Source organism: Phascolarctos cinereus, unplaced genomic scaffold, assembly GCF_003287225.1.
Source record: "Phascolarctos cinereus isolate Bilbo 61053 unplaced genomic scaffold, phaCin_HiC Scaffold_4;HRSCAF=312, whole genome shotgun sequence".
NCBI classification, from domain to species: Eukaryota; Metazoa; Chordata; class Mammalia; order Diprotodontia; family Phascolarctidae; genus Phascolarctos; species Phascolarctos cinereus.
The window spans coordinates 144187002-144214420 of record NW_027555847.1 but is presented as its reverse complement, the minus strand read 5'-3'; the positions used below and the strand labels follow the sequence as shown (position 1 = coordinate 144214420).

Genomic DNA, 27419 nt, shown 5'->3' with positions numbered 1-27419 from the left:
TCTCCTGTTTCTCAAACTCTTTCAGCCACACACAAATGCAGGAAGTGTTTTAGTTTATTGGAAAAAATGTGTAAGGTACTTGAAACAAAATGCTACTTGAATTCAATTGACATGTCATTGGAGCAAGTATAGTTTTAGGAAGGGCTACATTTTCATTGTAAGAAACACCATTTAGTAGTTAGATTCTGTTAGCTTTGAATAGATTTACATATATATGTGTGTATATATGTGTGTGTCAGAGTTGTTAATATTGAATTACAAACTTTTGAGAATATTCACTTATGTAGGTGAAATTTACATTATATTTGATGTGTATGCTTAACATTTGCCTTGTTAGAACTTAGTTTTATTTGAGTAGTCTTATTAAGTGAAGTTTGAAGTCTCAGAAACAAAAAAAAACAGGTTTCATGGTAAAAACTGATACTCATTTTAAAGACCCTGGTAGAACGTCATCAAAAAGCATACAAAGAATCTTGGGCAACAAGAGGGCTATTTATCCCTGATTATCTGGATTTGTTCTCTATACTGCTCTGTATCAAATCAGTTTTCATTCTTCCCTTTGTTTTGTGCTGGGTAATCCTAGGTTTGTAGTTATTTATAAATTTTTATTCTAAATATAGGCATATTCTGTCTAGCTCCTTAGTTGGTTGTGGGAGAAGGACATTAGAGATAAAACAATATTACAGGAAGCAGTTGGTTCCATAAAAATAGTGTTGTAATAAATATTAGCAATAAGTCATTAGCTGAGCAATGGCACATCTATGAGTATTGTAGTAGCTTGATTATCATGTATTAAGGATATTGTTGTGATGTGATGGTGGGTGGAACAACTTTAGAGAGAGTGCTCACATAATAAATAATTAGTTTACACAACTTTCTTGTAAGGCCAATATTACTTTTAATGGTGGAGTATGAGAGGATTTCATTTTTAAAGTTACCTTTGCTAAAATATTCAGAAAGAAGTATAGAGAGACAAAGGGCAGGGTCTTGAACTCAGGAAGACCTGGGTTCAAGTCATCGCTTTGACACATAATAGGTGTGTAACCTGGACAAGTCACAGTACCTCAGTGCCCCTAGGCAACTCTCTAAGATGAATGGTGGAATTGCCTCAGTTGAGGGAATTTGCACACCAGGAAATTCTTCACACTGATGAAATCACAGATCCAGAACAAACAAAAAAAACCCTATGATTCTGGATGAAAATAACAGAGTTCTTTGTCTAAGCCTGCTAAATGTGACATAACCAACAAATTGGTTATTTGAGATGGCAGTGATGGAATTTTTCTATAAATGCTTGATTGTAAGAAAAGTTTTTGTTTCAAGTATCAATGGACAAAAATATTTGAATTATAATATTCCCTTCCTGCTCTAAGTATATGAGGTATTTTTTTAAATAGTAGTTAAACTTATTTGTCACCAAATCACTTAATCTCCATTAATGTTTTTTCTTCAAATACTTTAAAAAGTCCTTCATGTCATTGTTGTGGGTATTAACACCAATGAAATTCATCACAAACCCATCCCTTCCTTAGCAAACAATGTTTCTGAGTTTGCTATGGCCAGCCTTTCCAAACTTAGCTAAACTAGTATGAAGATAACAGACATATAATCCACTTGTAGGCAATATTTGAAGACTTTCTACCTGGTAAGACCTACCAGGGATAGTAATGCAATGAATGGCATAGCCATCACCTCCATTCCAAGAAGAAACATTTAAACAAGGACTTTAGTGAAGGATTTTTAACTAACATGTATTTGTATCTTAAAATCTGAAATTTTATTGTTTCCCAACATCAATGAGGGTAATGTAAGCTGAATAAAATTTTTATGGTAACATGTTTAAATTTTCTATATATTTTAAATTAATTTGGCCTCCTTTCTATCACTCTACCTCCAATGGCTAACATACCGGTTACTATGATGTACTCACAATAAGCATAGCAAATCAAGTGCATTCCAAAGAATTTTAATATGGAATTCTAATAAGGTCAACAATAATCAGGGAGAGTAAAGCAAGAAGAAAATTGTTCCTAAGGGGATTTTACAAGTGGAGATAATCTAATCCATAAAGGTATGATGCATTGACCTGGTAATTTCAGATATTATTTTATCATTCAAAGTTGACTGTCTCCTGAGACTTGCTTCACAACAATTCCAGATGATTTTCCTTGTCAGCAGCTAACACTAATAAAATTGTTTTTCCTGCAGGCTAGCATGTTAGGAAATTAAATTTATCTAATTATACGAATTGCACTGTCACTTTTCATATTGTAATTAAAATACATCTTGTTGGTTCCTAGCTCTTTCAAGAAACTATTAGCTAACTATCTCTATATTGTATTTTGTCAGAGAACAGTACAGAAAAATGCAAAATACGTTTGCCTGGCAAATAAAAATTGTCCAGTAGACAAAAGACGTCGAAACCGATGTCAGTACTGTAGATTTCAGAAGTGTCTCAATGTTGGCATGGTTAAAGAAGGTAAGAAAGTTATGATATTTTTATTAATAACAGTCACTCTAGAAGTATAAAATAATTCTGTTTTAATGTAGTAGTGAAGTTTCTGGATTCATTTGTGCTCCCAAATGTTTTGTTACTGACATATATTTATTTATATTTTTAAATGTTTTATCATTCTAATTTTCTAAAATCGGTTAATGTATATAAATAAATGTGGTAATCTTTATAAAGGTGATTTTTATCAATATTTCTTTATCAACTATAGACAGAAGATGCCTTTTATAATGCTTGTTTTAGCTAGCTCTCAGCTGTGGAGTGAACGTTATTTAGAATTCATTGTTGCTTCTAGAAGATAGATCACATGAATGATTTTTAAAATAATTTAAAATATGTCTTGATTCTCACAATTTATGAATGTCTTTGAAGGTCAAAATTTTTTATTCTTTTGAAATCAGTTGTCCGTACTGATAGTCTGAAAGGAAGGAGAGGTCGGCTGCCTTCCAAACCAAAGAGCCCGTTACAGCAGGAACCTTCCCAGCCCTCTCCACCTCCTCCTCCAATCAGTGTGATGAATGCCCTTGTGCGAGCATTAACGGATTCAACTCCCAGAGACCTGGATTATTCCAGAGTAAGTTTTTATAAAACTTTGACCTCAAGTAAAGGAACAGGCTATCTCTCTATTTCAATAATTCCACACATTCAATTTGTAATTTACCTATGCAATATGTATCATTATAAGTAAGTCTTTCAGCACCAAAAATGTACAGTCATATATTGCTAGATGATTACTGATTGTTATGCCAATGGAAGTCTACACAGATTAATTTTTAAATGGGAGATTTCACAGAATCAGAGAGTTGAAAATGACTTTAGAGGTCATCCAGCCCAGCCCCTGTATGATTAGGGATCCCCCACCCTCACAAACTCTAAATGCCTTCTGTCATATTGCCAGACTCTACTTAAAGATCTCAGTGATGGAAAACTCACAACCAACCAGGGTAAGCCTATTCTATTTTTGCATATACAAATTGTTAGGAATTTTTCTTTAGAGTAAACTAATCTTCCTCCCTTTTAACATCCACCAACTGTTCATCATTCTGTCTTCTGAAATCACACAGTACAAGTCTAATCTGTCTTCTACATCCCAATCTTTCAAATACTCGAAGACAGCAATTATGACTCTCTAGCTTAAGAAGATCTCTACTCCAGGCTAAATACACCCAGTTTCTTTAACTAATCCTTTTATGGTATTATTTAAAATCTCTTACTAGTTTGATCATCTTTTTCCAGATATGCTCTTGCCTGTAAAAGTACTTCCTAAAATTTGGTGACCAGAAACAAAGTGCTCTAGATATGGGTTGACCAGAACGAGACAAAACAAAATGGAATGATCATGTCCCTTGTTTCACACACTATAATTCTAATAATTCAGGCAACAATCTCATTATCTTTGTTGGTTGTCATATCACACTATTCATTCATATTGAACTCCGAATAAACTAAAGGCCTTAAATCTTTTTTTTTACATGAAATACTATCTAATCACATCACCCCTATCCTGTACATGCATGATTGATTTTTTGCACCTGTTCAGCTCTTCCTATTTATCCCTATTAAATTTCATCTTATTAAATTTGGCCTATTTTCCAATCTATCAAAAATCTTTTTAGAAACTGATTCTATCATCCAACTTATAAGCTGTCTCATCCAGTTTTGTGCTCTTGACAAATTTGATTAGCATAATATTTATGTCTTTATCCAAGTCATTGAAACAACACAGACTAAAAGAAGGCTAAGTACTAAATCCTGCAACATATCACTAGAGATCTCTTTGTAGTTTGAACATCAGATCATTAACTTATACTCTTTGGGTTTAGTCTCTCAAACCAGTTCCAGATTCATCTGTCTAGCCTTATCTGCAAGGATATCATGACAGTGCTTTGGTGACATTCTAGCACATTGTGTCTACAGCATTTCATTGATCAAATGTCTTATCTAAAAAAAGGAAACCATATCAGTCCAACTTGACTTATTCTTAAATGAACCTATACTGACCAATAGTGATCAATACTTCTTTTCTCAGTGTTCACCAAACATACATTTAACAATCCACTCTAGAACTTTTCCAAGAACCAACATCAAGTTTACTGGCCATAGATTACAGAATCCATTTTCTTCCCCTCTGTGCAAATCACAGACCTGCAGCACCTTTTCCTTTCTCTAGGATTTCTCAAAGACCACTCACAGTTCTGCAATCATATTCATAACTTCTCTCAGTACCCTGGGGTGTAATTCACCCAGGTGAGGTAACTTGAAGACATTTAAGTTCTTTCTTGTCATCTCCTCACTCACCTTAGTTTTCAGTCTCCCTTTAGCTATTTTTTGTTTGAGTCTTTCTGGTTCTAAGAACATTCTCCTAGGTAAGAAACTATCGCAACAAATACATGTTCTTATCAATGGGGGTAGTCCTTTTAATGATGCAAGATGACAACATATTCTTATCTTATGTGACTTTGTTCCATGTTTTCCCATAAATCTGATCTATAAGAGATCTACTCAATGTACAAAATGGCTTCCTCTAGAGATCTTAACAGTCTATGGGTACCAGTGAAGACCTCGGACTATTTGTTCTCTATCCTTTACTCTTGCTACATGATCAACCCACCTCCTTTTCTTTTCAGATATCTCTAGGATGATGCCCTAAATAGAGAAAACAGGAGCAATATAATTCTACTAATTGTGCTTTCTCTCTGTCTTCTGTTATCTTCATCTTATCTACTCCCAAACAGTAGGGTTATTTATTTCTTACTCTTCTGACCACCAATACAGCTAAACTAAAAGTTCTTTTTTTTTCTTAGCATATTTCATCAGTCTCAGGTCATTCTGAGCTTCCAGTAACCTTCCTAGCAGTATTTTTATAGGTCTTTATTTATCCTCAATTAAGTTCCATATTTTGTATCTTTAAAATCTGAGCTCAATAATGAGATTCTGTGTAGCCATCTCATAAAGATCTCCCCTTTTTCTTTCTCATCAGGATCATTTACAATTGCAACATCAGAGTTTCCTTCTTGAGAGTCTCTTCATATCTCTTGAGCCAACTTCCCTTTTAAAGGCTCAGTCTATGGAATCCTGCCTATCTCCTCTCTTAATTCTTGACATATATTCTCCTATAAAGTCCAAGGTACAAGTCATACTATGGCTAGTATCTATTAGAAATGCTCAGATTAGAAATGGTCATTTTTAAGGTTCCCTGTCATTTCTATTTTACCAGTTGGAATCTACAAATCATGTCCACAATAGCAGTTCTCCAAAATTCACTCTAGGTTCTTAAAAGAAAATTATCATCAAGGCCTCAGGAATTTATCAGTTACTTCGCTTTTAGCAGGACAGGACCCCAAGCAGATGTCCATATTGTCAAACCCCATGAATACAGGTATATTTTGCCTCCAAACAAGTTTCATGATCTATCACAGAAAGTCATCATACAGTTCTTCCACCTGGTTAAGCAGTCTGTGGTTCACACACACCATAATATCACTTGTGTTGTACCCTTCACAACTAATCTATTTCTTCTGAATACGGCTCCATTGCCATACACCAACTATAAGTTGCATCCCACCAAGTCTAAGTGATACATCTATGAAGCTTTACTTAACCTTTCTATGTTAAAATCTAAAATTCACTTTATTGGTCATTTTCTATGCATCATATAATATGATATATGACTCCCATTCATATTATGACTTTTCTGTCTTTTAATGATTTTTAGAATGTCAATCATAATTCAATTTTATTGGATTCCATTAAAATGTTATAGTAATAGCAAGTTATATCTTAGGTGATTTTTCTTGTCTTGTTTGAATCATGATAAGTCAAGTCAACAAGCATTTTTTAAGTGCCTGCTATGTGCCAGGTGCTGTACTAAGTACTAGAGATATAGAGAAAGATGAATAAGTAGCTGAATTGTTCTGTACCTTAAGGCCTATAATTTCTGCCATTGAATAAGTTAAAAAGAGAAAGAGAAAATATGTTGGTTAAAACATTTTAAAGTTTTAATCTTCGTATATCAAAATCGTAAACCTTTCAGATTGGTAAGTGAACATGTTCTTCAAAGCCTGTAGGAAGCTGAGCCAAGGAAGTTTTACTTAAAGTTACAAACAGAAAAGAGATAGGCTTTAAAAACCAACATAGGAATTCAAGAGCTCTTGGTTCCATGGTACTCTGACCATTGGACTAAACCCCTTTGTTTGAAAAGTACACTCAGGCTATTTTGTATTTATTTAATCAAAACATGTCATGTTAGATTTGTTTCTCTTTACAACTTTTTCATTTGTTTTCTGTTTCACTATTACTTTTAATTTAGTAATACATGTTCATTCTAGGGTTCAGAAAGCACATAATTACTAATTTTTTAAAATGTGTTTTATGTACCCATTTGTTGGCCATTTCATGTATTCTTCATCCGACTATAATGATTTCTGGCAATCAGGGTAGATTAGTAGTAACTGATCCCACATGTAATAAACATACAGAATGAGGCAGCCACAAACAAAAATTACCATTATGTGTTAAAAAATATATTAAAATTAAATCAACAAAACATTTAACATATGCTTTGCCTGCTAAATAAACACTCTAAGGAGTGTGTGTGTGTGTGTGTGTGTGTGTATAGTAACTACTCAGAAGAATCTGTTTCTTCTTAGAGTTCACATAATAATGTGAACTCAACAATAATTTTCTCTCTGGAGAAGGAACCTCAACTAAAGAAATATAATTAAAATTTTGGAAACCATGACAGAAAAAACAAACTTTTTTGGAAGTAAAAGTGAAAATTGTGGGATGTTTTGAAACATATGCATTAATTACTTTAGAACCCTTTATGGATTTAAATACACTACGTTAGATAAGGAAAGCAAAATATACATCTAACTTAATTTGCTAAAAAAATTTTGTTATATTTAGAGTTGTTATTGCTTTCACAGATCTAGTCAAGGTTGAGAGACAAGAGACTTGATTTTCTTGCCTTAAATCTGCTACTAAATAAAGTATTGTAGGGTTGCTTTTTTGAATGAAGCAATATTAATATTAATAATGGATAATAGCTTCAGTTTTTCCAAAAATTCTTCCTTTTCCTACATCTAAATTATTTCTTTTATACTCAGGCTCCTACTTCTTCTAACTTTCATGACCATAGCAATATGGTATAAAAATGTAAAGTAGTTTTATACTGTTATTTGTTATTGTTAGGTTAGATTCTTATTCTCATTCTAGAAAACTTGAGAGCTATATCCATTAAGCATTGCTTACTAGTAATTATTATTAATACTATATTGTTAACTAAAGTTGTTAAGAGATTGACAGATTGACATGAGTTTAGATCAGAACAACAAAGAGTAAGGAAAAAAAATAGTTCCTAAGAAGAGTCCAGCACTATGCTTCTTCCTGAATTAAAGTCTTTACAAACTGTTAATGTAATCCAAAAAGAGCCAAGATTTTTAATTTAAAAAAAAATTCTTAAGCTAAAATAAGCTTATTTTTCCTTTTCTCTAAATATTGATGATGTTATTTTTGGGTCAGTCAGACTTGGTCCAGGATTTCAGAATGTATATAAACTCATTACAATATTTTGAGAGTCTGTCCTCATATTTGAACCTCCGATGTTCTCTGACCTTTTCTAGTCTTCACTAATGGCAAATTCAAATTCTATGTGGGCATCATGTTTCCTATGTGCATAGTATATGGAATCTGAATTCAGTAGGAGCCAGAGCCCAAGAGAGGGCCTTAGGAAGGGGGAAAAAAATCAAGATCTCTTAAAATATTTCAGGAAGAATCATAGAGGCAGAAAACTATTTAAAGATTATCAGATGAGCACCATGGCTATTGGAGGAAAGATAAGTGAAGAATGAGTACCTTATTTTAATGGATATGAATTTGAAAACAAATTTCGTTCCAAGGAACAAGTTTGAATAATTTTTATTCTCCCCTAGCCTTTTAAAATGTTATAATTTTTAAACATATCAATTTTTATATTACCAGCAGTATCTTAAAGTATTGAACATTTAGCATGAGTTTACCTGTAATTGTCACAACTTTAAATGAACTGACCTGCCATGAATAATTGCAAATCTCACAAAAGAAAACTACATTGAGATTGATAAATGTATGTGTGTATGTATATAGGTATATAGATATATAATACACATGTATGTATGTATGCATATGAATATTATATATGTAATACAAGTACATATATATGTATATATGTATATGTTGAACATAATGCTGGACTTGGATTCCAAAGACCTGGGTTCTAATCCTACTGAGGAAATAAAATATTTTCACAGATAGATACAAAGTAATATGAGTAGGAAGACAGCAGTAACAACAGGATTTAGGGGCTTCTCAGAGGAGATGATAAAAGCTTGAGTGTAATCTTAATTATTACATTTCCATCAGCTTCTAATTCTCAGCTGTGGGAAAATTTTCTAGGCCTTTGGCTACTGCAATTTGTAAATTAAATAGCCCTATATACAAGGAAGTTTTACTGCCCCAATTTAGTAGGACTAGTGGACTCTAAGGAGCAATGACATCAGTCCCAGTTCTTCACTGTTAATTTGTTCTTCCCTGGAAAAAGGAAAAGACACAATCTTATGATTGAGATGGGCACCTCATTTTCCCTCTCCCAAAGCAAATATATGAATAATAACAATTTCATCCTCCAGACAACAGACCTGAATCAATGAAGAGTTGAATGGATGAGTAGAACCATATTCTAAAACCCTGGGTAGTAGGAAATGTAAGGTGACCTTCTCCTATGTGGTTGTGAAAGGGAACATATGGGTCAAAGAGTAAATTTAACTCTTCATTTAAAATGAAGACCACTTAATTATGATATTCTTACTACTAACCCTGAAAATAAAGGTATTGATAAAACTACGTATTTTTAAGAGTTCAACAAATGTAAATGTAAATATTCTTTAGCTATAACATCACATATAATAATTGTAATAATAAATGTAGTTGTCAGGTATAGGACACATGCATGTAATCCCTGCCTCCAGGGAGGTTGAGGCTGGCAGATCTCTTGAACCTGAGTACTTCTGAACTGCAGTAGGCTAAGCTGATTGGGTGCCTGCACTCAGTTCAGCATTAATATGATAAACCCTAAACTAAGAAGGGGTGAACTGACCTATGCTGGAAAAACAGAGCAGGTCATAGTTTCTATGCTAGTCAGAGTGGGACCAAGCCTGGGAGCAGGCCCTACACTTTCAGTCTGGGCAAGACAGGAAAATCCAATCACTACCACTACTACCACCACCATTATCATCCTTGTAGTTTATAATATCTGTATAACACTTTAAGGTCCACAAAGCAATTTACATATGTTCTCATTTGATCCTCACAAGAACCCTGAGAGATGAGTGCTGTTATTATTCTCATTTACAGATGAGGAAACTGAGGCAAACTGAAATCAAGTGGTCTGCCCAGGTCACACTGCTAATATGTGTCTGAGGCTAATATATATTGGTTTGAACTCAGATCTTCCTGACTCCGGGCCCAGGACTGTATCTACTGTGCCACCCAGTCACCCCATGAGAATATTTAAATAAATATGGTGTATGTTTGTCTGTAAATACAGTTAAGTCCTAGCTGTTGGTTGACCCATCATATGTTGTTTTGTTAAGTTTATTGTCTTTTCATGTGGCAGGAACACTCTGCCTGCCATTGGGTTCACCCCTAACTTACCAGGACTCTTATTCTGATGACTTGCACCTCCAGAGGGGAGCAGGAAGCTTGAGATTACAAACAGAGCCACTAAAGAGAGGGAGGGAAAACTGATGAAGGTTTTTACACTCATCACATTCAACAGATGTCAGTTGGGTTTTATAGGAAGAGTCTTTTTTCATGATGAATCATGAGATATTTTCATTCCTATCTGTGGTTTTCATTCCAGTACTGTTCCAGCGATCAGGCTGCAGCGGGCACTGATGCAGAACATGTACAACAATTCTATAACCTCCTGACAGCCTCCATAGATGTATCTAGAAGCTGGGCTGAAAAAATTCCAGGATTTACGGATCTCCCTAAAGAAGATCAGACTTTACTAATAGAATCTGCCTTTTTGGAGCTATTTGTACTCAGACTTTCCATCAGGTAATGACTTCTATTATTTATCATCCTTTTACCATAAATTCACATACTTGAATGTCCTGAAAGCTTTCACATTTTTAGAAAGATTTAAAGCTGGCTCTGTTGGTAATTTAGCAACTGACACAAAATTATTTTCTCAAGTAACTGAATGAATTAAACTGAGACATAAAAGAAAAGTTTTTCACCTATTTCCTAAGCAAATCTATTGCATTAAGAAACTATATAATTCTTTCAAGAGACTCTAGGGTACCATGTAACAATTTACAGTTTTCAGTATACCTCATAGTACACATGCTACTTAGTGGCCTGACAGGGTTAATACAATTATGTAAAGCCAAGTCAACAAGCCTTTATTAAGTAATTACCATGCAGGAGGCCTTTTATTCCTAGAGAATATTTGAAGATTCTGACTCAGTATTTATATTCAATAAAATTAAGCTATAGATACTAATGTATCATGCCCAATAAAATTAAACTACAGATACTAATGAAGAAAAGGAAGCATTTCTCGATCGTTCAGGGCCTTAAACAGTTCTTCTAGTGCAATTCTAAATGTAATACATCTTTTAACATTTCTTCCTTTTGTCTTTCATGCATTGTCTTGAAAGTGTTTTCAGGAGATGGTTGTTCACCACTATTTTGCCACAAATTTTAGAGAAAGTAGCTGATCTTGCTTCCCATGCATTTTATACCTTAGAGAGGTTTAAAAAATGTTATTTTATACAATCTGAGAGGTTTCTTGTCTACTCTTTAAAAAAAATTTTACATGGGAATTGGATTAGGTTAAATAAGCATTAAGTAAAACAACATACAACAGCCATTGTCATTTACATACCATGTTGTGGTTTATAAAGTTATTTTCACATAACAGTCTTGGGAGGTAGATAGTATAGCTATCACTGTCACTGCTCTGATTTGGAAATAATGCTGGATCTGGAGTCAGAGTAACAGAGTTCAAATCCTATCATTACTATATATAATTTTATGTATTAACTTGGGCAAGTCACTTCCTCTCTGGGTCTCACTTTCCTCCTCTGTAAAAGAGGATTGGATTAAATTACCTCTAACATCCTTCCCAACTTTCAATCTATGATCCTATGCCCATTTTACAAACAAAAGAACTAGAGGGAAATGATTTGCCAATGTTTATAGAAACAGTATGTATCTGAATCCATATTTCCTAATTTTTTACTGCTTTTTCACTATAATAGATACCCAATGACAGAAAGGCAATAGAGTAAACCAGGAAGATATGTTAAGAAATGAAGGGGGGGGGGGAAGCAGGCACACAAAAATTAAACTGAGGCCACCAATAACAGAAGTGAAAGGCATTCTTAGGAAACGGAATCAGGGAAACAGTGCTTAAGCCTTGTCCCTGACACATATTTCTTTGTGACCATAGATAGTGCACTTGACTTAGTGGTCCAAGTCACTCTCAAACACCATAATTTACAGAAGAATTCTTGGTCTGCATTTTAGAGGCAACTTCCACACTGAGAGCTTCCTATAATATCAAATGAGATAATATTTGTAAAGCTCTTAGCACAGGGTCTGACACAGTCAATGTTATATACTTATTCCCTTTACCTTCATTATATTTTTTTAATTGCAGATCTGAACTATAAAAAATAGTACAATCTGAATAATATAAATGTGGCTAAAAGAAAAGTATTAGATATAAGGATAAGAGAAAACTGAGATTATAATATGAGGACTTTTTTTAATCAGAAAAAAAGAAAACTGGACAAAAATAGAAATACCAGTAGTAATAGAAAGTAGCAAAAACAGATCAAGGCAGTACCACACCACTCTGAAGAGCATAGAAGGAAAAGAAAAATAATTTTATAAGCAATTTTTTAGTGGGATTATATTCTGGCACTTACATTGACTTTTTTTTACAGTCAATTTATATACATGTTTTTTTAGTATCTGTAATATGATGTCTTTATTCTTTGGTTTTTTTAAAAAGCAAGAAGAAGCTATTATAATTACAGCTTTTGAATCATCTTTCATAAATTTCATGGCAGTACACATCACTATTTTTCAATAAGTCATAAGTGGGACCTCAGAGGTGATCTATCTAGTTGAATCCCCTAATTTTACAGATGAGGAAACTGAGGCTTAGAAAGGTTAAATAACTTGCCCAAAGGTCTCACAGATAATATTTCAGTTAAAACCTTGCAAAATATTTAGTGTAGAGTAAAATTTTTTCTTTATGTCTCTTGGCCAATCCCAATACCATTTGGACGTGAGACATTAACAATTATTAGAAGCAATGTGGTGTACTGTGGTAATCTTGGGATGTGGCATTGGAAGACATAGGTTTGCATCACAGTACTGATACCAGCTGTGTAATTATGGACAAGCTTACAATGCTTCTCTGACCCCTCAGCTTCCTCTTCTGTAAAGCAAAAGGTGTAGGGGTGGGGGAAGAGACAATACTATTTGAACTACCTACCCCTACAAGACTGTTGTGGGAAAAGCACTTTGTAAATGTGATCAAGTATACTGGTTAACTAGAAACTTAAAATGTCTACCAAGTATGTTGAAGCCTTAGTAAGAAGCATATTGTTAAACATGAGTGCTTGCATGTGTTGGACAACATGTTAGATTCTAAGCAACACTGTATGGATATTTGAGTGCATATATTTTATGATAATGTGCATGTTTGTAAAATACTCCTGAATTACTTTTAATTTTAGATCTAACACAGCTGAAGATAAGTTTGTATTCTGCAATGGACTTGTGCTTCATAGACTTCAGTGCCTTCGTGGATTTGGGGAATGGCTCGACTCAATTAAAGACTTTTCCTTAAACTTACAGAGCCTTAACCTCGACATCCCCGCCTTAGCATGCTTATCAGCTCTCAGTATGATTACAGGTACATACTTTCTTATTAAGTTCAAATTCTTCAATTCTGCTTTTCTAGTGCTTTCCATGTCACAGAGAGTTCACCTGGTAGAAATGTGAATTTATTCATTACTCACATTTAGATTGTTAAATATTGAGTTAACCTTTGGATTTTTGAACAAAGAGCACTTCTACCTTTTAATTTTACTGTCCACAAACTTCACTTTCTAGTATCCTGTCCTCCCTCCCCATAACACACACTTTAGGATGAGGGAAGGTTTGAATGGACATGATTTCTTTTAGATACTTCATGTCTTTCAATTCTGCAAACCTTTATTAAACACCACTTATACTAGTACTTGGGGGAAATTAGAAGTTTAGATAAGATGGGATCCCTGCACTAATGAAAAGTTACAGTCAAATAGAGAAATATAATATACACAAATAGCTATGATACAAAATAATAGGACTTAGTAATGGACATGTTGAGATTGAAATGCTGGTAGGACATTCAGGAGCATATGTGCAATTCCAAATGCTGGTCTGGAACTCAAGGGCTATAACTGTAGATGGAGACTTCATTTATGTTAACATGATAGTTGAAGTAAAAGAAGAGAATGCAGATAACAGAGAGAGAAGATAAGAGGGCTGAGAGTAACCTTTGAGAAATACATTAAACAATCAGAAAAAGCAGAAGAGAGAATTAGTTAGGAGTGGTAAGAGGATCATAAGAGTGTGGTGCCTCAAAAACAAGAGGGGGAGGAGAAACTATCCAAAGGATGTGTGTAATCAGAAGTATCAGATGCTACAAAGAAGTCAAGGTGGATAAAGACTGAATAAAAGTCATTGGTAGCATTTGAGAGATCCATTTCAATAGAATGAGGAGAATGGAAACTATATCATAAGGTTAAAGGGGAGAGTGAAGTAGATGAGAAGGATTAGAGGCAATGGAATGTAGACAACTTTTTAAAGAAGTTTGGAAGTGAAAGGGAAAAAAAGGAAGGCATAGTAGCTGAATAAGGATAGAAAAATCAACAGAAGGTTTTTATTTTTTAAGGATTTTGGAGACCTGAGCTGACAGATCTAGAGAGATTAAAGATATATGTGTGAAAGAGGAGATGATTGTTGGAGCAAGTCAGTTAATCAATAGTCAATAAAAATTTCTTAAGTGCCTAGTATGTACTGAGCACTGTGATAAGATAAGACAGTCCTTACCTTCAAGGAACTCACAATCTAATGGGGAGGACAACAAGCAAAAAAATATGTACAAACAAGTTATGTACAAGATAAATAAGAAATAATTAAAAGAGGGAATGCACCAGAATTAAGAGGCAGAAAAAGTCTTCCTTTTGTAAATGGAATTTTAGTTGGGACTTAAAGGAAGCCAGGGAAGGAAGTAGGTAGTGATGAGCAGGGAGCCCATTCCAAGCATGAGAGACAGCCAGAGAAAATGCCAGGAGCCAAGAGATGGAGTGTCTTATTTGTGGAACAGCAAAGAGTCCAATGTCACTAGATCATATGGTAGGGAATAAAGTCCAAGAAGAGTGGAATGGTAGGAGGGGATTAGGTTATGAAAACACCAAACAGAGGAAGTGGGATAGGATAGAATCAAGAATGCAAGTAGAAGGATTTGCCTAGGAAAAAGTTGGGATGCCTATTCCTGTAGGCAGAAGGGAAGGAAAAGAGTAATGATCATGAGAAGTTTCTTAGAAGTTAGGAGATCAGCTAGGTAACCACGATTTTCTCACTTAAGTAGGAAGATAAACTGAGATAAGTGTTAGGGATGGAAAGAAGTTGGAGATTTGAGGAGCAAAAAAAATACTTAGAAGATGATAGATGAATTCAAAAATTTGAAGATTTGTGATGGATAAAGTAGATTAGATTCATTTTGATTGGCCAAGAAGGGCATAGTTAAGAAAAATTGGTAGAAGTTGCATAGTTATATATTTTGGCTTGATAATTAATTATGATAATACATTATATTTAGATTATGCTATGCATAAAATATCCCATTTGATCCTTCACAACAACCTTATGAAGTAGATACATTCTTCAGCAATTAGGGTTATCCAAAGATGCCTCTATAGGCTGCTTCAATAGATAGTGAGCTCTTTAAGCAGAAGTTAGATAAGATCTAGTCAGGGATGTTGTAGATGGATTCCTGTTCAGGTGTGGGTTAAACTATATGGCCTCAGAGGCTCCTTCTAACTCTGATAGTCTCTGTGGATATTGAGATAGAGAGTAATAGAAGGTTGCACAAGTGAGGCACTAGCTGAGGTTATGCTCCATAAATGTAGAATAGATGAAATTTGTTCAATGTCATGGCTTTTTCCAATAATACTCAGCAACATGGGAGCAGAAACAGAAGGATTCAACAGTGGGGGTTACTCAGCAATAAGAACTAGCAAGTTTGGAATGGCAGAAAATCTACAGGAGAAAACAGGGAATTTAAGGCTGGTGGTTCATTCAAGTGGAAAACAATGAAATCAAGTCTGGGAATAGAGCAAATGAAGTAAGAGTGGAGGATATGGACTGGGGGGAAAGGGACGGACCAAAAGCCTAAATATCTTATTATGGGAAAAGAGCAGGTTTAATGTTAAGTGAGGGAATGAGAGAGATGGGAGGAGACGAGGCCATAGGATGCAGAATAGGAAGTCATAGTATGGAATTTCAACATTAAGGATCTTAGAGATGAAGCCAATTCTTAGAGATTGGGGGAGCCCAAGATATTTGTGATGTGTTGCTGACGAGGAATAGAATAGGTTGTTGGAATTGAAAAATCATGTGTTAACATACTGTTAGAAGGTTCATCAATATGAACATAAAAGTCCCTGAAGATGATACCAGCCAGGCACTAAAGTCAGTAAGGAAATTATGAAAAAAGTCACCTGAAGGTCAGTAGATAATGACAGCATTGTAAGGAGAGAGTGATTAGTTCTCGTGTTTTCCAAAGGAGGAAAGATTATTGACAAAGGAAGATAGAGGATTGTTCTGGATATGGCAGTGGAGAGGAAGGAGTAATCCAGTCCTACACTGGCCCCTTTTCCTGTTCCAGAAATTAGAGAAGAGGAGAGGAGAAAAGAAGAGCTTCCAAAAGAGAGGATGACAAGGGACATGATGCCGTTAATGGGAAGAAAGCCAGGCTTTAATTAAGGAAAAAAAGTGGAAGAAATTTTGGAGAAAATTTTCAAGGATATAAGAGAATTTGATAATAGAGGGGGTGATATGTTGGAGTGGAACTTTGTGGGACTTGGGAAGAATATTTACATTTCAAACTTTCCTGTTTAGTTGGTATATAGGAGAGTTATATAAAACGTATATGAATATTTGAGTTTGGTTATAGATTCACATCATATATATTCTCTTTACCCATAGTCCAAAGCAAAATCAATATCTCCTAGTTAAATCAAAATACCATATACATGAAATAAAACCAAACATTAAGATTCTAAATGTATACATATATGCATGTAAATTAAAGACCCACATTATCTCGTATATAATTAATAAGTTACAAGTGATGAGGAGGCAAATTTTGCCTCAAAATAAAGGAAGTACTTTTTAATGATTAGTTACCCCACGTTGGCATGGAACACCTTATGCGTTAGTGAGCCCCCTGTCACTGGAAGTGCTAGAGAGGAATCATACAACCATCCATTAGGAATATCCAGGGGAGTCCTGCACTGGGTGGGAAGTATACGACCTCAAAACTGCCTTCCAGTGCTAAGGGCGTATGATCAAAAGGTTCTAACTCAATTTAATTCATTATTTAAACATTCTTATGAAATATGTAAGTTTTTAATGGCTAGAATGTTCTGTACTAAAATAGTGACTAATTAGATTGTAAGCTCTTTGAAGTCAGGGTTTTTTTAGTCTGGTAGAAAAGGATATAATATACACAACAAGTATGATAGAGCAAAAATTGTGTTACAGCAAACATAAGATCAAGACAGTACTCTAGGAAAATTTTAGTGGGGAAGGATCACTCATTGAGAGGGATCAGGGAAAGCTTAATGGAGGAAGTGGCATATGGAGCCTTAAAGGAAAAGAAAAATTTTAACAATCAGGCAAAAAGAAGCAAGTTTCAGGCATAGGGTAAAAGAGAGAACTAGGTGGCTACATGTGGAAGTAATCACCTTAGATCAGAGTTCATAAAGGGATGGTGTGATTTAAATCTGGAAACATATATTAGAGCCAAATTGTGCCATTTTCATTCTTGTACTGCCAACATTTAGCACAATTCCTTGCACCTAGCAGACATTTAATAACTGTGTGATGAATTAAATTGAATTGAAAATGCAGAATTTGCGAGTAAAATACAAAAAAACATTAGGAGCATGTTTTATTACAGAATAGTAATTCAGACTAGCTTATATACTCATGATAGAAGTTCAAGATTATTTTCAAATTTTTGTTCTTTGTAATAGAAACAGTTGAACTAAATGGCCTCTGAGGTCCCAACCAACTCTTAAGAATCTCAAAACCAGTGTGGTTGAAACTGATGACAGAGACAGAGAGAGTTTAGGTATAGAAGGAAGAAAGTAGGCAATAAAGAAACTAGGAAGGAATAGTCAGAGAAGTAGGAGGAGAACCATGAGAGTGCAATGTCACAAAAACCAAGAAAGGAGAGAGTATAAAGAATGTTTTTTCTTTGTAAGCGTTGCATAAAGATTAAGAATGATGAGGACTGAGAAAAACTCTTTAGATTTGGAGATGAGAAGACTAGTCACATAATTGGAAAAGAATTTGGATTGCTAGGCATTGGGGAGTGAGTACATGAGAAGAATGCAGGAAACAACCATAGTGTACTCTTTCAAGTTTGGCTGTGAAGAATAAGACACAGGAGAATAAGGTCAAAGACAAGGTAATTTTGTTTTTGTTTTTAATATAAATAAGATCTGATAATGTAGGCATCAAAAAGGAAGGAAAATAGAGATAGAAATTGAAGATGCAAGAGAAAGGGAATGATTGATGGAGTAAAGTCCCAGAGGAGATAGGTGGGATTGTTATCAAAGGCACATAGAGGGCACACAAAGGCATTTATAAGGAAGGACATAGCATTTATAAGGAAGGAAAATGAAGATGATATTATGGAGAGATTTCAAAATGGGTAGGAAAGAGACTGAGCAAGCTCATATCAAAAGGCCTCTGTCTTCTTAGTCTAGCAGGTGAGAATATCTGTGAGGGGTGGGATTAGAGACTGGAGAAGAATGAAAAAGGTTTGTTTGGAACAGCTTTGCAGAGAATGAAAAAGAGGGTCAATGAGGTGAATGAAAGGATTTCTAAATAACAGTCAGCCCTACACCCCTCCCCCTTTACTTCTCACTCTCCCAAACCCCAGGATAAATAGCATGCATCTTTCTCCCCAAGCTCTTATTGGTGCTAGGTAATATATCTGAAGCCATTTAACAGAGCATCAAGAAAAGGGTCCTTTAGCTAAAATGTCGGTGCTTTAGGTTTTACGAAGCTTCTGAGAAGGCTACATATAAAACGTAGTAAATCTTCAGCATTTTATATTTCTTACTGGAAGCTAGAAATAGTTCTAGATTTATTTTAACTCTTTTTAAAAGATAAGCAGTAGACCCAGCATATAATCAAAATAACAAAGGATGGTTGAGGTGTCTTTGGTTTCTAATAAGAGTGTCTCGTGAATTCCTTGTGGAATTCCAGGCCTAGCACTGATAGAGATGGCAGTGAGTATTGATCTCCACTTGAATTCACTGAATAAATAATGGTTGCCATAGTTATTGAGCTTTCACAACTGGTAGGGAAGCAGGGAAAACTCCCAAACACCTTCTGTGAGTTTGGCTATAAGAAGGTTCAATTACAGAATTTCATTATCAATTTGCACCCTAAATTAGGCCTCAAACATTGCTTAGTTTCTTTATGTTGATAATTAACATGAATTCTATTCAAGAGAAAGGCAGCATTGTGTAAAAAGGAAATAGTCACTGAATGTAGGTTATGTGAAAAGAATTATCCCTAGGTTACTGTTAATCTTATTGGACTAATTTTACATACCCTCTTATTTATGGAATTTTAATTTGATGTTAATGAGATGTCAGTTTACCTTGCTCAGCATGAAAAGCATTGGACTTAAATTCAGGAAATCTAAGTTCAAAATCCCAGCCTCCATACTTACTAGCAATATAACATTAAGCAAATCTCTAAACCTTTCTGAACCTTAGTGTCCCTACATTATCAGATCTTATTTATATTAAAAACAAAAACATATGACAGGATTGAATAATAATAATAGCTAGCATTTATATAGTGCCTTAAAGTTTGCAAAGCATTTCATATTCTGTTATCTCATCCTCATAACAACCCTTTAAGGTAGGTGCTATTATTATTCCCATTTTACAGATGAGGAAACTGAGGTTGAGAAAGATTAAGTAACTTGCCCAGAATCACATAATAAATAATTTAAACACATATCAGTCTTACTCCAAAGCTAGCACTCTATTCACTGGGCCACCTGGCTGCCTCAACGAAATTACCTCTAAAATTTCTTCCAGCTCTTAATCCTATAATCATGTTAAAAGGACATAGCACCTTTTAGCCTGAAGTATATGAAGAACACTCTTTGGATTTTTCTGGATGAAAGACACAGTGACTATTTACTAAAGAACCAGAACCAAATGAAATAGACTGGATGCCCTTGCGTCAGTTGTCAAGGCATGCTACCTGTTAGTTTTGTAGGGTCAGTTTTAAAGTCGAGAAAAGAAAAATTTGTCCCAGAGTTGTTTGTAAATTGAGAGCCTGACCACCCCAGAGATGAAAGCTTTGTAGGTTAAAATCTAATAAAATTCCTCTAGTAATTCTTAGGGAAAATGTGCTTTGAATTCAGACATATCATTTAACCAAGTCCAACATTTTAGGAGATTTAGTCCCAAGGACCCTCATTTTAATCAATCTCTGCCTGAATTAATCTCACTGCAATTTCCCACACATACCTAATTTTACCAAATTTATCCCTTCTACATTGTCAAAGCCACTAGAAAATTTTGAGAAAAATGTCTGGATAATTTCTTTAGTTTTCTGGCTGATGTTTGCTGTGGAGAAATTACTTTTGCAACCAGAAAGAAAAATAAAAGTGACATTTGAATGAAACATAGAACTCACAGTTTTTACCATTTAGAATGTGCACTAAGAATTTTTATTTCAGATGTTGTAGAATCAAAGATATGAAAACTCTGACTTAAAAAATTAGAGCAAAAACCAATTAGAAATTATATCCAGATTTCAACCAACCAATCAATAAGCATTTACTAAGTGCTTACTATGTGCCAGATACTATGTTAAATGTTGAGAATACAAAGACAGAATGAAACTGCCCCTGCCCTCAAAGAACTTGCATTCTCTTGGGGAGACAACAGGTAAATAGATAAACATATATACAAGCTAAATACAAGATAATTTTTGGGAGGAGGACAGGGTACTAGAAAATGGATTTTTTTTTAATTCTGTGAATGTTATCAAGTGAATCAGTCTATCAGGGGATGCCAAACTGTGTACTGTATTTTCCACATGCCATAAAGAGGTTGCCCCTGTAGATTCTATCCATCACTATCAATGGAAGATTGGCAGGTTGTGGGGGAGAGTGTTCTTAGTACAATATCAGGCACATAGTAGGTGCTTAATAAATGTTTATTGATTGGAAGAATGGTTAACCCTACCAACCTAGCCTATCTCAGAAATATCTGATTTTATTCAAAGGTTTGGGCAAGCATAGGTGTTCTGGCCCTCCAGTTTTCAGCATCCCTATGAGGCTGGGCAATTTTTAGGTATTTCCTAAGCCATTCGAAAGATCAGGAAAATTTACTCTGGAATATACCAGAGCCCCTCAGGATACCTCAGGCACCTCTAGTAGTGCCCCCCTTTCTCTTCCCAGCAACTAATGAAAATTCTCCCTTCTCTAACCTAACTGAGGATGACATCAAACTTCTAGGGTCTACTTTCAGCCTAACCTAAACCACTGGACCATATCTTACTGAATAGACAAAACTTGTAGTTCCTATGCTTTTCTTCAACAGATAAGGGTGGTGGGAGCTTTAGATAGTAAATGGAAAGCTAAACTTTCAAAGCTGAGGTAAAGCAAACAGGACCTTGGGTATTCCTCATCATTTAGGTTTTTCAAAGCTGTATATGAAGAAACTGATATAAAGTTAGTTGAACTCTATTAATTACAGAACAATACAATCTGTAATAAGAAATATAGATAGTGCCAAGGTTTTACCCTTAATAGTCTGAATACAATATTCAGGCATTATTTTGTACTTATTATTATAGGCAGCTCCTAACTGAGATACTGGGCTGTGTTCTAAAAGTTCATTCATAAGTTGGTTTCAAAGAACATATTTGCCCATAGAACAGTATTCATAATAATGATGATGACAATATTAATAGCTATCAGTAATATAGTACCTACTATGTGCGAGGTACTGTGCTAAGTGCTCTCTCTATATATATCTTACTTGATCCTTACAACCACCCTAAAAGGTAAGTGCTATTATTATCCTCATTTTACAGTTGTGGAAGATGAAGCAAACAGAGGTTAAGTGATTTGCCAAAGCTCACACAACAAGTGGCTGAGACTGGATTTGAGCTCAGATCTTCCTGTGTCTAGGCACAGCGCTCTATCCACTGCGCTTCCTAGCTGCCTATAAATGCGTTATCAGTAGTGGCCTCCAGATGAGTTCATAGAAGCCTATTTAACCCCTGGTGCACCTAAAATGTAGAATAGACAATATACCATGTAACAATCTTCATATCAATGTCATTTTACAATAACAAACTGCACTGTGAGGTCACAAAACCTCCACCAAAGTGTTATTTGGCCATTTTCAACATTGTTTCTGTGGAACTAACTGCCCCCCCCCACCCCATCACATTGTTTTACCTAACATCTTATTTTAAAAAATCAAAAACTCTTAGAAGAAGGGTATACCTATACAGTACTCTTAATATTATAGAACTTTGGGAAAATGTGTCCAAAGTTCCAACTTAGGACCCTAGGAGCTTATCTTTCCCTACTATATATAGCCCTGGAAATGGGAACATGGATGCTATCAGCTCTAAACTGCTGGATTCCAGAAAAGCAAAGTTTGAACAGCTAAGGATAAAAGACTAGTGAGAGGCTTAGGATCTGGCTTTGGGACTCTAGTGGAGCATAACAGTATAGTGGAAAGAGCCAAGGACTTGGTTCTGCTACCTACTAGTTATGGGAGCCTGGGTAAGCCTAAATAATTAGTAAAGTAATAGGGATGCATTAAAAGGCTTTTAGCAGAAGAATGGCATAATCAAATGTTTACTGAAATCAACTCATCTCTTAATTGTCTCTGCAGAAAGACATGGGTTAAAAGAACCAAAGAAAGTGGAAGAGCTATGCAAGAAGATTACAAGTAGTTTGAAAGATCATTTGGCTTTTGGCTGCCAAACTAAAGGACAACCTCTTGAGCCTGCAGAACCTAAGGTACTGGGTGCCCTTGCTGATTTACGTTCACTCTGCACACTGGGACTCCAACGCATCTTTTACCTGAAACTGGAAGATCTGGTTCCACCCCCTTCTATCATCGATAGGCTGTTTCTGGACACTTTGCCCTTCTAAATTTGGAAATTAACCAATGGATCACTACTGCTTTTCTCAACAGAGAAGCAGATTATTAATCACAGCTAGTATTTCTGTCCTCGCTTAAGAGAAAAGCAGGTCCAGTGTTAAACAAGGACTTAGTTACTGGCACGGTTCCTCAAGACCTTAAGCCAGAAGACATAACATCTTATTGTGTTGGGGTTGTGTTTTATAGTCCTTTTTTGTGCGATTTGTTGGGGTTTTCTAAGAAATTGCTAATAAAGCACTTTTGGATGATGCTATCCCAGCAGGAAAAAAAAAGTTAATATGACTGTTTTCAATCTCTTTATGGGGAATAAAGTTGTAGATGCTTTGTATTTAAAACAAGAACAACAAACAGTTGTTTGCCAGGGTAGTATATGTCTTGTGATTGATACCTTTAGAATATACTTCCTGTATCAAGGGCACATATGTGGTGCAAACTAAACAGAAGTTCATTTTTTAAAAATTATGTGAAATTAAGGATTTCATATAACTCAAATAGAGCAAAAATAACAATGGCTGTTAGCTTCCATGTTCAAGTGCCATTTTTAAAGTGCTGTCTTAGTAAGTCTTGTTTATTAACTCTAATTATTTTAATAAGGAAATTTAAAAAGTTTTTTTTAATTACATGCACTAATTTACACAACAGAGGCTTCACCCAATTGACCTGAAATATTAGACTGTGATGTTGAGGCCAAGATTTTTCATCTGTCTTCATGATGGAATTCAAGCATTGTACCACAAGTCTAGTTATTTGCAAAACCATCTTTTCAACAACCTAAAGAAATTTGAAAATATGAGACTAATCACATACAACTGATTTGGAGCCATCATACTGACACAACCAGAGTTTCCCAAACTTGCATTAGTGTAATGTCTAAAGGACATATGTACTTGAAAAACACAGGGACATTTTGTGATTCATTTGAGCACTTGTTCCCCAGATAAGGAAGTAAATATAAATAGTCATTGGATTATACAGGGTGAGCATCAGGGATAGTAAAAAAAAAATTTAAATATAATTTAATCTAGGTTTCAAATTAGTAAAAAAAAGAAAGAAAGAAAGAAAGAAAGAAAGAAAGAAAGAAAGAAAGAAAGAAAGAAAGAAAGAAAGAAAGAAAGGAAAAAAAAAAACAGAAAAACAAAAACACAAAAAAACAGACCTGAGACAATTTTCAAGAACAAGCAAGCCTTGTAAAAATCATATGAATGTAAGTGCTTAGGAAGGCATAGTAAAGCAGGCTGCGATTAAACATTCCGTGTTTGTATTCCCTTTTTGTATGTTTATACTGTTGATGCCATATTAATATGAGATACTTTGTTGCATAGTGTTCTTCTTTGTATAAAAGTTTGTATGCATGGTATATTGTTATAGCTTTGCCTGTATTTATTGCAGTGACTGCCAGCTCCTGGGAGCTGTTACAGAGTGATCAAGTGGAGTGTTCACAGTGGCTTGGATACACCAATTAGAAAACTATAAATATATATATATATACATAGTACAAGTTATATATACATATATTTATAATGTGTCTTTTTATTAATTAACCATTTGTATAATACATGTCACTTATACATGCAGTTCTTTTATGGTTTATTTGCAGTGACTTTTAAGACAGTCCTTACTGTTTAGCACTTTGATATTACGATCTTGCTCATGTTTTGCTAAATTCAAATAATATTTGAAGATTTTAAGCCTAAAACTCTTTATATTATATGCACTATATCAAGTCAAAATTTCTTTCGTCATTTTGCTAAGGAACAAACTTTGAATGTCAACCTGATGTCACCATAGCTTTTGTTAGCTTTAAACAATTTTGGCTTTATTCTTTTAAAGGAAAAAAAACCTATGTTGTTTATATGAGATTAAATTATACAATCAAACAAATGCCAAATGAATTGCCTATTTGCTGCAAAGGATAACCTGGATGTCAAGTCATTGTATGATTTGTCATAATCATCTGATATTTTAATCATTTATTATGTTTGTATTTACTTTTATGAAAGGTTATTATCAAGACTTATAGCATGGTCATTAGGAAAACATACTTTTAATCATTATAGCTAATATTCTCAACTTATCTGAAGATAACATTTAGGAAACTATTGCTATCTTCAGATTACCTGAAGATAAACCTCTAGGACAGTATTGTTTTTTGCATTGACTTTTGAGCTTATATGCAAACATAATAAACATTATTAAATATCAGGAAAGCTAATGTTTCTTAGTGTCAGACTAAGTTTAAAATGGATTTGAATGAATTAGAAATTTTGCATACACACATCATTATTAGTGTTCAGAGTGAACTGCTAGTTAGCATCATACCATTTCATAACAGTTGGGCTCACTGAAAGTTAGGCTATTTGAATAAGATATATTGTTTGAAAGGGCAAACAAGGTTTCCAGTTTGGGGTTCAGATCCTGGTGCTGAGCTGAATGTGGCCAGTATACTTCAGTCTTCCACAATTATTTTTAACTTCAATATCTTCCCAACTCATTTCGTCCAGCTTTATTGACATTGACAGACTTGTTTGTGCAGAATGAATGATCAATGAGAGATCACTAGAGAAAAAAAAAAGACAGCAGATGATTCTTCCCTTTTTTAGAGCTCTCTCGGTGTGAACATGCCTTCAGTAGGCTGAAATCAGGAATATGCCAGCTGTTGAAGGAGAGTGCCTTGCTTTTCTTTCAGATGACAGTGTTTCAGAAGTTTCTCTGCTCTTCTAATAGCAGTGGGGTGTGTGTGTGTGTGTGTGTGTGTGTGTATGTGTGTGTGTATGTTAACCAATAAGTTGAAAGAAATGCTCTTGTACATTAACAATGTAAATTAAAATTATTAAATCAAATTACCTTTTATCAGAGGCCCCATGTGTGTTTGAATAACTATTCTCAATTTTGTCATGATAGAGGGGTTTTTTAAAATAATTTGTAGATTTTTTTTCACATTTAAACCTGAAATTTTATTTTAAGGACAGAAGCATGCTTTGAAATGCTAAAAATGAATATATTCTGAATTAAATATAATAAACTTTACAATGAAGACTAATTGGGAGGAAAACAAATCTACATTAGTGAAAAATCAGGATTATGATATTTTTAAGGGAATGTTCTTCTTTCAAGTATGTACAGTACCTTGAAATAGACTACCAAAGTGTTGCCTAGTATAGGCCTTTAGGAGATGAAAATCATTTGTCTTTATCTTATCAATTGTTGTAATGTATATTACTAACCTTCCTATATATACTAGTCCATTCTCTTATATAGCACATACATTCTCTCTGCAATCTTGCTTATCCTATTACTTGTTTAGCAAATTCTTTCTTCACAAACAGAATAAAGATAAAACTCAGCCCAGCTTCTCTTTAGACTTTGATCACAAAATTTGAATTAATAAGGTTTTCATTATTTATTTAGCTCCTTGAGGAGCAGTGGTGATATATCAAATAGAGCTGGCCACAAAACCAGGAAGACCTGGGTTCAAGTAACTTCTGATAGATACAAGCTATCTGACCTGGGGAAAGTCACTTAATGTCTTCATTGCTCTGAGCAATTCTCGTAGGACTATGTTTCAGAGGAGATACCAGCCTGCATTGGTAGAGAAAATTTCTTCACCAGAGAGTTCTCCACACTAGGGAAATGACAGGTACAGTCCCTATATCTATTTAGTTCACTATGTATATTGCTCAAAAGAAAAACTATTCATTTACATGCTTTAGGGCCTCATCCAGTTCATATATCTTTAAGGCTTATCTAAGCAATGCCAGTTGTCTGACAGATAAAGCAAGCCACAACACCTGATAATTGCTTTCTACCTTATTGTCTCAATACCTCAGTTTCCTTACCTTTTAAAATAAGAACTATGTGATAGAAAAATCAATGAAGTTTGAGGTCAACAAATGAAAAATGTTGTATATTACTAATTGGACAAATTGGACTCTTAGGGCTGAAAGGATCCTTAAGTGGTTGTCTGGGCCATCAGTGCTGCTGTTAGACTGACCCACACTTAAATCACTGGAAACAGATGAGAAGCTATTCTCGTTTCAAGGTTCTCTAGAGCATATTCTATAGCTGCCCTCAGTCTCCCATTCCAGTATTTCACAGGCTTCACTGTGAAGGAATGCTCCCTTTTCATCCATATTTTTTGTATATTGTCTATCTGTACATTGGTATGGCCATTTTAGGGTTCTATTAGTCTTCACTGACCTTTGCTTCTGCACTTGGGGCTCCTCTGGTTGCTGTGCATACGCAGCATTTGTAGGAAGATTTTCTAAAAGAGATCCTCCTAAGGCTTCTATCTTGCTATTTTAACATCTCCTGGGGCTTTTGTCCTTAAACTCTTGCTCATC

At 34.7% G+C, this 27419-nt stretch overlaps 1 protein-coding gene across 1 annotated transcript in view; it reads left to right on the top strand.

The window, feature by feature from the left end:
• Positions 1–25929, top strand: part of NR4A3 (nuclear receptor subfamily 4 group A member 3) — a 34102-nt gene extending 8173 nt beyond the window's left edge. The window contains exons 4-8 of the mRNA XM_020995539.2: positions 2350–2479; positions 2914–3086; positions 10413–10612; positions 13312–13490; positions 22807–25929. Coding sequence (XP_020851198.1) covers positions 2350–2479; positions 2914–3086; positions 10413–10612; positions 13312–13490; positions 22807–23069 — 945 coding nt within the window. The 3' untranslated portion in view covers positions 23070–25929. The remainder of the gene's footprint in view (positions 1–2349; positions 2480–2913; positions 3087–10412; positions 10613–13311; positions 13491–22806) is intronic.
• The last annotated feature ends 1490 nt before the right edge of the window (positions 25930–27419 follow it).